The sequence below is a fragment of the Podarcis vaucheri genome (genome assembly GCF_965113315.1).
Source record: "Podarcis vaucheri genome assembly, chromosome: 15".
In the NCBI taxonomy this organism is placed as follows: domain Eukaryota; kingdom Metazoa; phylum Chordata; class Lepidosauria; order Squamata; family Lacertidae; genus Podarcis; species Podarcis vaucheri.
Window position 1 is genome coordinate 2,325,190 of NC_138753.1, and position 12,481 is coordinate 2,337,670.

At 46.5% G+C, this 12,481-nt stretch overlaps 1 protein-coding gene across 1 annotated transcript in view; it reads left to right on the forward strand.

Moving 5' to 3' along the window:
* TAOK1 (TAO kinase 1) overlaps positions 1 to 12,481 on the forward strand; it is a 56,913-nt gene that overhangs the window by 14,966 nt on the left and 29,466 nt on the right. The window contains exons 2-3 of the mRNA XM_082201157.1: positions 9,394 to 9,620; positions 11,727 to 11,798. Of these exons, the coding sequence (XP_082057283.1) occupies positions 9,489 to 9,620; positions 11,727 to 11,798 (204 nt within the window). The 5' untranslated portion in view covers positions 9,394 to 9,488. The remainder of the gene's footprint in view (positions 1 to 9,393; positions 9,621 to 11,726; positions 11,799 to 12,481) is intronic.

The window sequence follows — 12,481 nt, forward strand, 5'->3', positions numbered from 1 at the left end:
TTGGACAAGCATTTTTTAAAAAGAAGCATTGCAGTTTCATTTAACATGATGTCCCCAGTTTTGTCCCATGTGAAATTGTTTCAAAAACCCAGCTAGCAGTGCTTCTGACTAGAAAGTTGTGAGAAGGGAAATGTGAGGGTCTAAATGACCCTCCAATAACCCCAAAGAAGGTTTAAACAAAGTTAGAATCTTCACCAGTACGAAAATCTTCAAATACTTTATGCTCCATTATTCAGCAACTTCACATGAGATTTTAATGTTGTAATATGTTTTCTCTTTTATTTCTTTAAGGCTTACTGGATATTTTATTTTCAGAAATTCTTGCTCCTGCCATCCAGAAACTAGGTGTAAAAATAAACTAGTCATGTGATAGGAGTCCATGCACACAAGAGGAGATTGCAGTTATGTGCAAACACTCCCTTTATTGTGATAGCATTGACACATGTGCTAAACTTTTAATTGTGTTTTCTCCAGATTGCCTCAGGTGCCATTCCAGAGGTGGATTATATGCCTCTCAGGCTCATAGAAGGCAGCCTGTTAACATACAGGGCTTGGAGTTAGCCTCTAGGAACATCACACTTGATCCTGTCTGCGTCTGTCAGATGTCTCAGCAGGAAGTGTGTGATATCTTCCCCTGTAAGAATTATTCAAAAGACTATAAGGTGCCAATGTTATATATGTGTAATTCCTGATAAGTTCCAGTGTTTCTTCTCAGTGAATATTATTCAATTTATATACTGCCCTTTATCAAAAGATCTCAGAACATATGCTCACCTTCACCAGATCCTTAAGGAACCCTTGTGTACTACAAACCATGAAATAAACCTTAAGAATTCCTAAGGGACACACAAGTAGCTTACCTTCAAAGTAAAAGAACACAGCAGTTGGCTGGTGAGAAACTGCATCTCCTAATAAAACACGTAGTGGAGTTCTGTCTCCAGACATGGCCATTGTGGTGGGGACTTTTGTAATATTGGAAGAGAAGACATAAGAAAGCAGACAACTGTGCATTGCAAAAGAAAAGTTTGTATACAGAAGCAGGAAGAGTGCCCTACAGATGATCTTTGCTTCCTGTCTTTACCACCTGCCACTTGAGATTGCTTGGGGTGAAAGTGCCATACCTAGCATGTCCATAAGTAAATTGCCTCACTATTATTATTATTATTAGTAGTAGTAGTAGTAGTAGTAGTAACATCTGTATCCCTTCTTTCCTCCAAGGAGCTCAAGGTGGCATACAAGATTCTTCCTCTTCCCATTTTATGTTAAAAACAACCCTGTGAGGTAAGTTAGACTGAGAGATGGTGACTGGCTAAAGGTGACCCAATGAGTTTCATAGCTCAGTGGGAAATTGAACGCCAGTCTCCCAGCTTCAAGTCCAGCACTAGAAGCTGTCTTCCTGGTCAAATGGAACAGTCCCTCCCCCCTTTCCCAACCAGTCCAATTAATACAACACCTGGGGGTGATTCTGTACTCAGTGGGGCACCAGATAATTCTGCCTCCATACAGAGAATTTAGACTGATGACCTTGATCAACAGAATTCAACACAAGAGGTCAATCAAGATCAAAACAGTCACCCTCCTTTAGGGATCCATTGTTTCAAATATCAGGGCCCTGCCATGGGCTTCCTTCCTTCTGTTGTTTGATAGCAGAAAACAGTGGGCAGGGACGATGGGAGTTGTAATTCAGTAACACCTGCAGAGCCAAAGGTTTCCTGCAAGATTCGTCTCATCTCGCTGCTTCCTTGACCTAGTGGGTGGGCAAATCTTTAGCCAAAAGTGGGGGACCTCAGAGCAGCAGGATATATTGATTATGGGTGCCAATCTGAGGCTCCTCCATGAAGCCAGGAAATAACAAGGCACTCAACAAGCACATCTTTGACCTTTGGTCTGTTACTTTGGCACTCCAATAATGAGCTCTTTGTCTTCAGACACAGCAGGCATATCAAGAAATTGTTCAGCAGGCCTCTCTTTCTGTGCTTTCCCCAAACTTCAAAATATGAAATAGGCTTCTCTGGACAGTGAGGTGGCAACTTGCGGGAGGTTAGAGATGGGGCCAGGGAAGCTAAGGGAATTAGCCTGCTCAAGTCCCTGACAGCTTAAGAGAAGTACCCTGGAGGAGAGGTGGGAGTTGAGGGGGGCAGGAACTGTCCTTGCTGCTCTTGACACACTGCAATGTTTTGTTGCAGATCCAACTTGTCCTCCCAGTGGCACAATCTGGATTGGTTTGTTCTTCAGTGAGATAGCCTGAGTTGTTTTAAACCCAATACTCTGCTGCCCCAGGGTGACTACACTCATGCGTGCATCCATGTGCGTTGTGCTTAGGAGCAATGTGATGCTCCTTCCCACCCCAGGCCACACATTTCCTTCTGGTATTTAAATGTGGCCCTTCACACTGTAACTAATCCAGCTTTTAAGCCAATTTGCTTAGTCAATTCTCTCTTGCCTTTTTCACTTTCACTGTAACAGGTAGAGTATTGGAATTTGGGGAGGGGTGGGGGCTTTAAGATTGTCCATTGGCCAAACCTGGATTTCCATGTTTCATAGTCATTCTCCTCATTCTGAAGAAGGGAGAGCAGATGAAATGTTTGGACAGTTGGGACTTTCAGCTCCAGGCTGGGTCCTTTTAGGACAGATGTGTCATTATTTGTAACCTGTCAGAACACAATAAGCGCAGGCAAAAAGGTTGAGACAGCATCTTTATCAAGGTGGGTAAAAGTTTGTGTTATGCAAGCCTATAAGGCCCCCAAGGCTTCTCCTCTTCTAGCACAGACCGCAGTCCCTTCTGTAAGGGCCAGCTTCCTGGGCAGAGCACTTTTAATGTCTCAACTTCATTTAGGAGTCCATTGTGGAAACCTCAATCTATTCAGTTCTTTCCTCTGATCCTCAGTTCTTTTTCCCAGTCTCCAGATTCTTTCAGGTGTCAGTCCAAGCCCACTCCTCTGTAACAGTGGCAAGTGAGATTGGTAAATAATTTTTGCCTTGAACTCATGGAAAACCTGAACATATTGTCTCTCCTGAATTTGAAAGGTTTTTTCCTGGTTTCTTCCCTGCTTTGGGTCTGTCGAGGGGTGGGAAACCTCTAGCCCAGGGGCTGAATGTGGCCCTCTGGGGCTCTCTGTGTGGTTCTTTGGAACTCCTCAGGCCACACCTTTCAACAGCCTGACCCTTACCCTCCTTGAGTGTTTCTGCCAGCCTGGAATGTGTCCTTGAACTCTGATAATGATTATTGGGGTGTGTGTGAGTGTGTAGGTGTGTGACCCTCAGAAGGGAAGGTGGCCCTCATCTGAAAAAGGCTCCTCACCCTTGGTTTAGGTCTAGGCAAAGCAGGCAAGGGAGTCCATTGAGGGACGTCAGACTCTCTTTACAGTAGCTTTGGTCTTCTCCTTCAGAATATTTATTTTACTTTGGAATAACTTCTCTGAGAAGCTACAGGAAGGGCACATAGGATTCCTTGATGCAATCGCTCCAATTAGGGTGTGTGTTCTGTGTGTGTGTGTGTGTGTGTGGGTGGCCAAAGCTTGAGAGTAGTCTATTTGAGCTTTCTGTGGGATTAGGTTAAATGACGGAGCCAGCATTATGCTTACTCTCCATTTTGAGTCCGGCTGCCTTTTTTGATTGGATTTAAGTGTTGCATTGTGTCTGATTACATTGTGTGGGATTTGTGTTTTTAAATTGAGTTATTGTGCAGCACTGAGAGATTATGGGCATCTGATAAATAAGCAAACAATGCCAACTGGTGCGGCGTCACCTGAGGTGCCCAATTGGGTTAGGGTTAGACTTCAGACCGAGGTGGCTAACCTGGCATTTCCCAGAGGCTGTTGGCCTCCATCTCCCAGCAGCCTGCATGACCATTGGTGAGGGATGATGGGAGCTGCATTCTAGCACCATCTGGAGGCCACAGGTCCCCCATCCCTGCTTTAGGACAAACCTGAAATACTGCTCTGCCGATTATTACAACCATTTCTGGATTTGATAGTGAGCTTATAGTACAGCCTTTCCCAAGCTGCGACCCTCCAGAAGTTTTAGATAACTGCACCTATTCACAGCAGTGGAGGGCCTCACCACGCCTGTCCATGTTGATGGAGGTCCTTTCTGGGCCAATCCAGAGTGGTGGAGGGCCTTGCTGCGCTTCCCCGTGGGAGCGGAGGGCTTTCTGGGCATCCCCACAGCAGCAGAGGGCCTTGATGGGCCTCCCTGCAGCCGTAGAGGGCCTCCCTGGGCATCCCCACAGAGGTGGAGGGCCCCATTGCACCTTTCTGTTAGGCGGGGGCTGCAATGCACTTCCCTGGGGCAGTGGAGAGCTTCCTGCGGTGGGCCACGCCACGCCTTCCCATGGTGGTAGAGGACTTTAAAATGTAAAGAAGTAGTAGATTTTATAAAAATATTAAATAAACTTCCATATAATTTATTTAATATATTTTCAACTAATTTAAGAGTAGTTTAAGTGATTTACGAGTCAGGTTGCATCTGCTCCCCCACTCGGAGGTCTAAGTGGAATTTGTGTGTGCATAAGCCCTACTGAGTTCAACTAAACTTACTTCTACTTTCCTGGGAGCAAGCCCCATTAAATTCAGTAGGGCTTGCTTGTGAGTAGACATGCATTTGCTTGCACTGCTTACTGACAATCATCCTTTGCACCATTCTCACACAGTACCCAACCTCCCATTTTAGCATAAGGTAGCCAGCTAAATCTTCTCCCCTCCATCTGCCCCCCCCATGGAAAGCCCCCCCTCCAAGCCCTCATCCCTCCAATCTTTCCCTTTTTATCAAAGGGAGGGAGGGCAGGTAGGCTAATTCAACAGAAAATGATGCTCAGGCCCCACTAGTCTCCAAGCATCTAAAACTGGGGCTTCATCCTCATAATAAGTGTTGGAGATGTAGTAAGGGCATTGACATCTTAGAGTAGCTCCAGAGCATGTGGACTAAAAGTGTCCCGTTTTGAAAAGAATTATATGACCATAGTCAGTTATATCATCCAAGCTGTATATTACTCTTTAATAACATAATTTTATGACTTATACCAGCTTCCTTTAGCAGAAAGTAGACCAGACAGCAAGAGCTTTCTTAATAAGTTAAATAAAAATCAAAACTGGTAAGCTGCACTGATGCCTCAAAGAGGCCAGGAGATTTTGGAGTTATTAGATGTAACTGTCAAAGAAATGAAACTAGCGTACAACAGAACCAACTGTGAAAACATGTGGTACTCAAAATGACAAGCAGTCTTAAAATGTTTGTGCAGAATATCAATTTAATGTTTGGGGATCTGCAACATGACACCCTCCCCAACCCAAAGGAAATATTTTTTTCTTGCTGTGCACAAGGGGATCCAGTTCATTCAAGTCGTTTTTCATGGGATCCCTGAATTCTCCTGCAATTTACTGCAAAAGCTTCATTGTTTAGCATTCTCCTGGTACACCAGATGCCCTATTAAAGGCAGTGGTGCCATGGGGAGGACATGAAAGGTGATGGCCTTGCTAGGCCAAACTCTTAAGCAACCCTTCAGGAGTGGACAGGGATATTTCTAACAGCAGCTAGAAAAAGAGCTTGCACATTAATTAAAAAAACCATTGGTCATAAAATAATATAATGGCTAAAGCCACAGACTCATAACAGGTACTCCCTCTTTCTTTATCATGCAAAGTTTAATATGGCTTTATTCTGTGAACCCACCCACTCACCTGCCCTCAAAAATATTTCTTGGTCCAATATGAAGCAGGTGCTTGCTGTTTCATGGTAAATGGAGTGAAAGGTAATAATTAAATTACGAAGCATTAAGTACAGGGTTTTTAGTGGGTTGGGATTGGGGATATGATCCTTGACGCCCCTGGTTAAAGTCAGATCTGCTTCCACCTGGTTTCTGGGCAGCCGATGGCAGAGATTCAGATGAATGTGTCTTGAATCACAGAAGAAAACCTTGTGGTGACCTTGACTCAAAATGAGCTAAAACATGGGTAGGCAAACTAAGGCCTGGGGGCTGGATCCAGCCCAATCACCTTCTAAATCCGGCCTGTGGACGGTCCGGGAATCAGCATGTTTTTACATGAGTAGAGTGTGTCCTTTTATTTAAAATGCATCTCTGGGTTATTTGTGGGACATCAGAATGCGTTCATCCCCCCCCCAAATAGTCTGGCCCCCCACAAGGTCTGAGGAACAGTGGACCCGCCCCCTGCTGAAAAAGTTTGCTGACCCCTGGCTAAAACTCACATTAGGCAGCCATGGCAACAAAGGAAACTGATTTCTCTGCCCCTGCTAGGGACATGATATGTCAAGGACCATGACTTCCATTTGAAACTACCTGTCAATTTTGATAACCCGTTGAGGCCCTTTTGCGCATTCTGCCAACAGCTGAGGCACCATTGGGCCACAGTGGCTGGTATGGTTGGGCAGGGATACCAATAGTAGGTGTTGCCAAAGCCAATGACAAGCAGAGTCCTTCCCCCCCTCCAGCTTTCTTCCCCCCCTCCCTGCTGAGATGCATAAGGGCAACATTGAGGCTGAGGAGGCAGCTGGTGGGGAGTGCCACCCTCTGGACCCTCTGAGAAAGAAGGCAGGTGGGGGGGGGTCCTTGTCATCCTAATGGACCAGCCTCCACTGCCCTTGAGGGTGTGGCTGATGTTACTCAGGATGTGGAATTCCTTTTGCTGGAAAATGTCTTGAGCTCCATTCAGTTCCAGGACCTTTTAAAAACAAAACAAAACCAAAAACTTTTTACCTGTTGCTTAGCGAATATTTTTTGTTGTATTTGTCAGTTTAATTTGCTGCGTGTTTGCTTCCATTGTTTTGTTGTTTCCTTTCTGAACGTGTCCCCCCCCATTTTTATTGTGAAATTGGCTTTGGTGATGTCAGCTGCCTGGAGTATTTCCCTTTGGAACTGGGAATTTCAAATGAGAGCTGGAGAGTTGGTGGATCCGCTTTTAAGCTTTACACAAAGGCATTGGATCAGTCATAAACTGAGTGACCAGAATAGTAGGTTACCCTAAGGTTACCAGATTTTTTTTTAAAATGAATCCGGGGACACTTTTCAACTTCAACGGATTTTGTATGGGGACTGATTTGTAAATCCGGGGACTGTCCCCGGGAAACAGAGACGTCTGGTAACCTTAGGTTACCCTCCTGCAGCTGAGTCAAATGTGCATGCATTTTAGGGGACATTTTGTAAGGCCACAAAGTGCTTGTTTCCTCCGTAAGTGAATGGGCTGTGTCTTGGGAGGACTCTGCTTGAACAGTGTTGGCTAGCATTGGAAGCTTGTTGCTGCCCTGTCTCTTGGTGACTCAGAGCTCATCCACATCGCCATGGTGGTTGTGGATGGGAGCAGGCCATGGATGCTACCTCTTGAACGTAGATCTCCTTACCCAGGGAGTACATAGCCTTGCCCAGAGGCAGGTGTGTGAAGCCCTCTTCTCTCTGCTTAACACGAACAGATACGAGCAGGGTGGGGGGCAGCAGAAGGGCATTTGTGGGATTGCAGCATTTGCATCCTGAACAATGTCTTTTTTGTAAGGACCCAGTGCTGCTTAAAGATGGAATATGACCTCATTACTTTTTGAGCCAGGAAGAATTTCTCCCAGTAATACGGAGTGTGCTGTCACTTATCAGCGCCTCACCCCACCCTTTCTTGTGCTTGATGCTTCTGTTTATTGTTTGTTTTAGAAATGGACTGTAAATGCAAAAAAGTGTTCTATAATCTTAAATTCCTTCTTCAGAGTGAGGATTAAGTTGTAGCATTGTTGGACTTTTCCCTCCTATGTGAGGAATGCGGCAGATAGCATGCTTTCCATGGGGCCTGGCTAGCTTGCACCTAATTCTTTTGGCTGTGTGCAGTGTGTTCCTTTCCACAATCAGCCTTGTTATTTGGCCACGGGTGGAAGGGGAGGCACAGTTCCAGTAGCCCTCACCCCACCTGCTCTGGGGACCTGATCCGGATCGTGTGCAAAACTGAGCTTGAAAGGGGAACATCAGAGGGGAGCTTGTACCCAGCTCAATCAGTTGCTACCTTCCCTTAAAGGCCTTGTTCAGAGGTGGGGCCCCTTTTCAGTCTGAGGGCTGCAGTCCCTCCTGGGGAGCCTTCCCAGGACTGCATGCCAGTGGTGGGCTGGGCCAAAGGCAAGAGTGGGTGGAGCAACAGGTATACATTTTCAGCCTTGAACAGCAGGCTAGTGTCTACACACACAAACAAATTGCATGTCCATTTCTGTCCTACATCCAGGCAAGCAAGAGGGTTCTATCAGAATTCAGTGACACATCTCCAGCAAGAAACTCTCAAGTAGGGTGTGAATCAGGGCCTGGGGAGAGTCCTGAGGGTGGGGGGGGAGAGGTATGGAGGGCTGGATTTGGTCCTCAGGGACCTGAATTTCTCCACCCTGGTCCAATAACATAAAAAGCCAGGGAGAAGGCTTTAGGTAGGGGTAGACTAAAAGTGTGGTGTGGTGGTTTCTAGACACTTACAATATTGGCTGGGTTTGGAAATTGCTGTAAAGTCAGTTCGGTTGCTGCCCTTGGAGAATTAGCAATTGTTTTCTGTTTGGAATCTCCCCTCCCAAATTTTATATGAAATCATGGGGTTAATTCCTCTTGAAATGGGTTCTGACATTATCTTTTTTATGTTTGGCTAGCAAGAATGTGAATATGCATATGAAGGGGTGGGTAGAGACGAAGGTCTTAAAGATCTGTCAGATTTGACTGCACAGTTTCTACATTTCTGCCTCCATTGCTATAGAAACAGGGTTTGCTGATCTGATGTGGTACTGGGAATACAGTTACAGTGTTGAAGATCTGGTTGCGTATGAGTTTTAATTGTGTAATCCATCTAGGTAGATCTAGGCATGCCTGATTTATGCAAGTGCTGTTCTAATTTGGGAGAAGCAGCATGCATTGAAAAGTGGATGCACACCACTTGGGCAGAGTCAGACCATTGATCCCTAGCCCAGGATTGTCTGCTTTGACTGACAACAACTCACCAATTCTCCCTCCGGCTTTCCAGCCCTGCTACTGCAGATCCTTCATAGAGATGCTAGCAAATGCACCTTGGACTTCCATGTATGACCCTTAAAGAGGAAGACCCCAGTTTGTTTGCTGTACATTGTGGGAGCTCTGAGCCCAGTCTCTGATTAGCCTACAGGACAATGATGCAGTGTTGCTGCCTGGAGGAAGGGTGGGATATAAATTTAGTAAATGAATAGGAGTGCCTGCTTTGGATTCCTGCATAGACACAATCTGGTGGCATTCAGGATCTCCTTCCCCTGAAAGCACCTTGCAACGTGGACTGTAGTGGACGCCTTGTGCAAAGAGAACCTTTGCAATGCTGCAGCGGTTGGCCGAGGATTTGGTGTTACCTGTATTTTGATTTCCCTTCCTGTAACATGCTGCCTTTTCTCTCCCCTGTATCCTTGCAGTGATCCATGCTGAAAAGGCTCCATTCATACAGATGAGCCCAGGGTCGAGGTGGCACTTTAAACCCAGATAGTCAGTTGGCTAACTGCCCAGCAGAATGCCATCCACCAGCCGAGCGGGCAGCCTGAAGGACCCCGAGATTGCAGAGCTCTTCTTCAAAGAAGACCCAGAGAAGCTCTTCACGGATCTCCGAGAGATCGGCCATGGAAGCTTTGGAGCTGTTTATTTTGTAAGAGGGCTGGGGTTGGGCATGGAGGTGCTGTGGGGCACGTGGAAAAGAATAAACTCACAGCTAGCTATTGGCAATCGCAAGGCGCCACTTGCCTCACATGGCACCACTAATGAACATTAATGATGGTTGTGCTTTGCCTCTACAGTCAGAAGCAATAATCCTTCTGAATGCCTGTTGCTGGAAACTGCAGGAGCGGAGAGCACTCTCTCTTGTGTGCTCAGGTCCCACAGGCATTTGATTGGCTAGTATGAGAACAGGATGCTGGACTAGATGGGCCACTGGCCTGATCCAGCAGGGCTCTCATTAAGTTTTTATGCACACTAAGGGCCCATTGACTTCTTACTCTGCCATTGGCTGTATCTTCATTAATGCTGAGTTATTCAGATGCTGAGTTATTCTGCTCCTGCGCCTGCTTCTTTTGCACAGCTCTTGATTCATTTGCCCCCCCCCCTTTTTCTCTCCCACTTTAGTTGTTGGGTAGATCTCCCCTCAGAGGGTCTGCATGTTATTTAAGGGCTGGAATAAAAAAAAAAGGCCATGTAGACTGATTCCATGTTTACTAAGGTGCTCTGGGGGTGGGGGGCACTATAGCTTTGCCTGTCCAAAATAGAGGGTGCATGCACACAGCTGGCTCAAGCCATGGAGGCCTTGACAAGTGCAATCAGGAGGTGTGTGTGTCTTCCTTGTGACCCATGTCACAGGAGCAGGCATAGTGAGGGCTTTGCTTTGTTTCCGGTTTGTCTTGAATTAGAGGTTTGTCATTGAGGCTATTAGTACTCAACTCCAGTGTCCTTGTCGGGGACGAGGAGGGCCTCCCTGGAACAATAGCGGACCTAACAAAAGTGTGTTGTGTGGAAGTGGAGATGCTTTGCTAGGCTGCGTACTGGCATCCATTGTCAGTGTGGCATTGTGGAACACAGCTGGGAATTGTCACCCCACCCCCCTGCAAGCTCCTTGCACTTGCTAGAGCACTGCAGCGTGTGGTCCTGAGGGAGGCCGGGCACGCTCTGAACCAAGCGACCTGGAATTTTAACTCTGGCTGTTCTTGAGGCCTTGCAGGTTGAGAATGCAAACATGCACACACAAAAGGCTGGGCTTCTGGGTCCTTCTCCTAAATTCTCAGCCCCTTGTCCCTTTTGTCATCCAGCTTTTGGAATTTGAGAGAAGCCTCAGAATGGTCAGTTTCCTCCCAAGAAGGATTAAATCCCTAATAAAATTAGGGATACAGGCATAAAATATTAGGGATACAGGATCCATTCTGGCCTCGGACACCCTCAAGCTTTCTTCTCTTTTTGTGGCTTCTGTTAATCACATTTATTTTGAATGAGGAGCTAAGCAAATTAGACAAAAATGTTGAAGTCTTTTCCAGCGCCTTCACTTGCTCCTTCTAACTGAGCCCTGTTCTCCCACCAAATCAAAAGTGGTTCCCCACCCCGGCTCATAAACAGGGTATTGCCCAGCCATTACGTCATGTTAGTACTCAGACTGCATGGAGTCTGCCAGTAATGCAGATTCTTGTGTCTATTCTGCAATAAATGACATTTCGCATTTTGGTCCTTTCTGGTTACTTGCCAGGCCAAGCCCACTTCCTCACCTTGTTCAGGGGGTGTCATTGCCAGAGACGCTAGTTGTGTGTTTTGCCCATGGAGGCTTTAATTGTGTGACACACCTGCAGAGGTCCAGGGCCACGCTGGGGCTGTTTGAGTGGCACCTGTGGTCAAGAGGGGGTTCCCAAATGGCCGGCTGTCAGACCTGGATCCTCGCAGAGGCAAAGGGAGTCTATCCCCAGCACTGGCAACAGCAAAACAAAGAGCTTTCTGCTTAGGCTGGGAAGTGAGTCTGACCCAGCAGACTCTACAGGATTCAAGAGGTCTTGCTTGCTTTGCTTGCTCTAGTGCACAGCTCATTCACTGGGAAGCTCCCTTCCTCTGACCAGTGCTGGGTGCTGACTGCAGTCTGTTCCCCAACATCCCCATGTTCCAGCTTCAAGCCCTACTGTGGGTTTGAGTCCTGATACGTTGGATTTCAATTTGATGGGATCTTCTGCTAGAATAAACGCTGACAGCATTGTGGTTATTGGTTTGTTTGTTTTGTACATTGCAGGCACATGATGTGCGCACCAATGAAGTGGTGGCCATCAAGAAAATGTCTTACAGTGGGAAGCAATCCAACGAGGTACGTGAGGTGTTTGTGAATGGTTGTACTGCATCTGCTGACGTAGGTTCATTCAAGCCAGTCTCTGCCAACCTGCTGCCCTTCACAGGTTGTGGACTACAACTCCCATTAGCAGCAGTAACATGGGTAATCGTCAGGGGTGAGGGGAGTTGTAGTTCAGCACCAAGATTTTGTGGGAGGGGAGGCTGATTTAAGCTCTGCAACCATTGGGGGTGACAGGAACTCCTCGGGGTTCTTTCTCCAGAATGTTCCCTTCAAAACTTCACTAGCTGAACTGCACGCAGAATGAAAATACAAAGCAAATATAAAGAGCAGTAGTAACCAGTATCTTTGAGTATTCAGTGTCTCTGGGGACTCTGTCATAATGGGAAAATTCAGTCTGTGCTAGAAGGGGAGGGGAATAGGGCTTCATGGATCCAGGTAGGCAGCAGGTGAGGGGCCTGCGGTGTTTGGAATTTTGAGGAGGGAGCCAGAGAGATGAAGTGTGGAAAAGATTGTTCTTTCCCTGAACACGAAGAAACATTTTCCTGCCCTCATCCCTGAGCCTTTAAGTGGTCCTTTCCCCCTGTCTTTAAACTTTATATCTGCAATCATGAAGAGTAGAAGTGTGCTTTCAAAAACCCAGGCAGGAGCTGGGATTCTTGGGGATCAGTTGAATGCCATTCAGGGAAGCTTTATTTGCA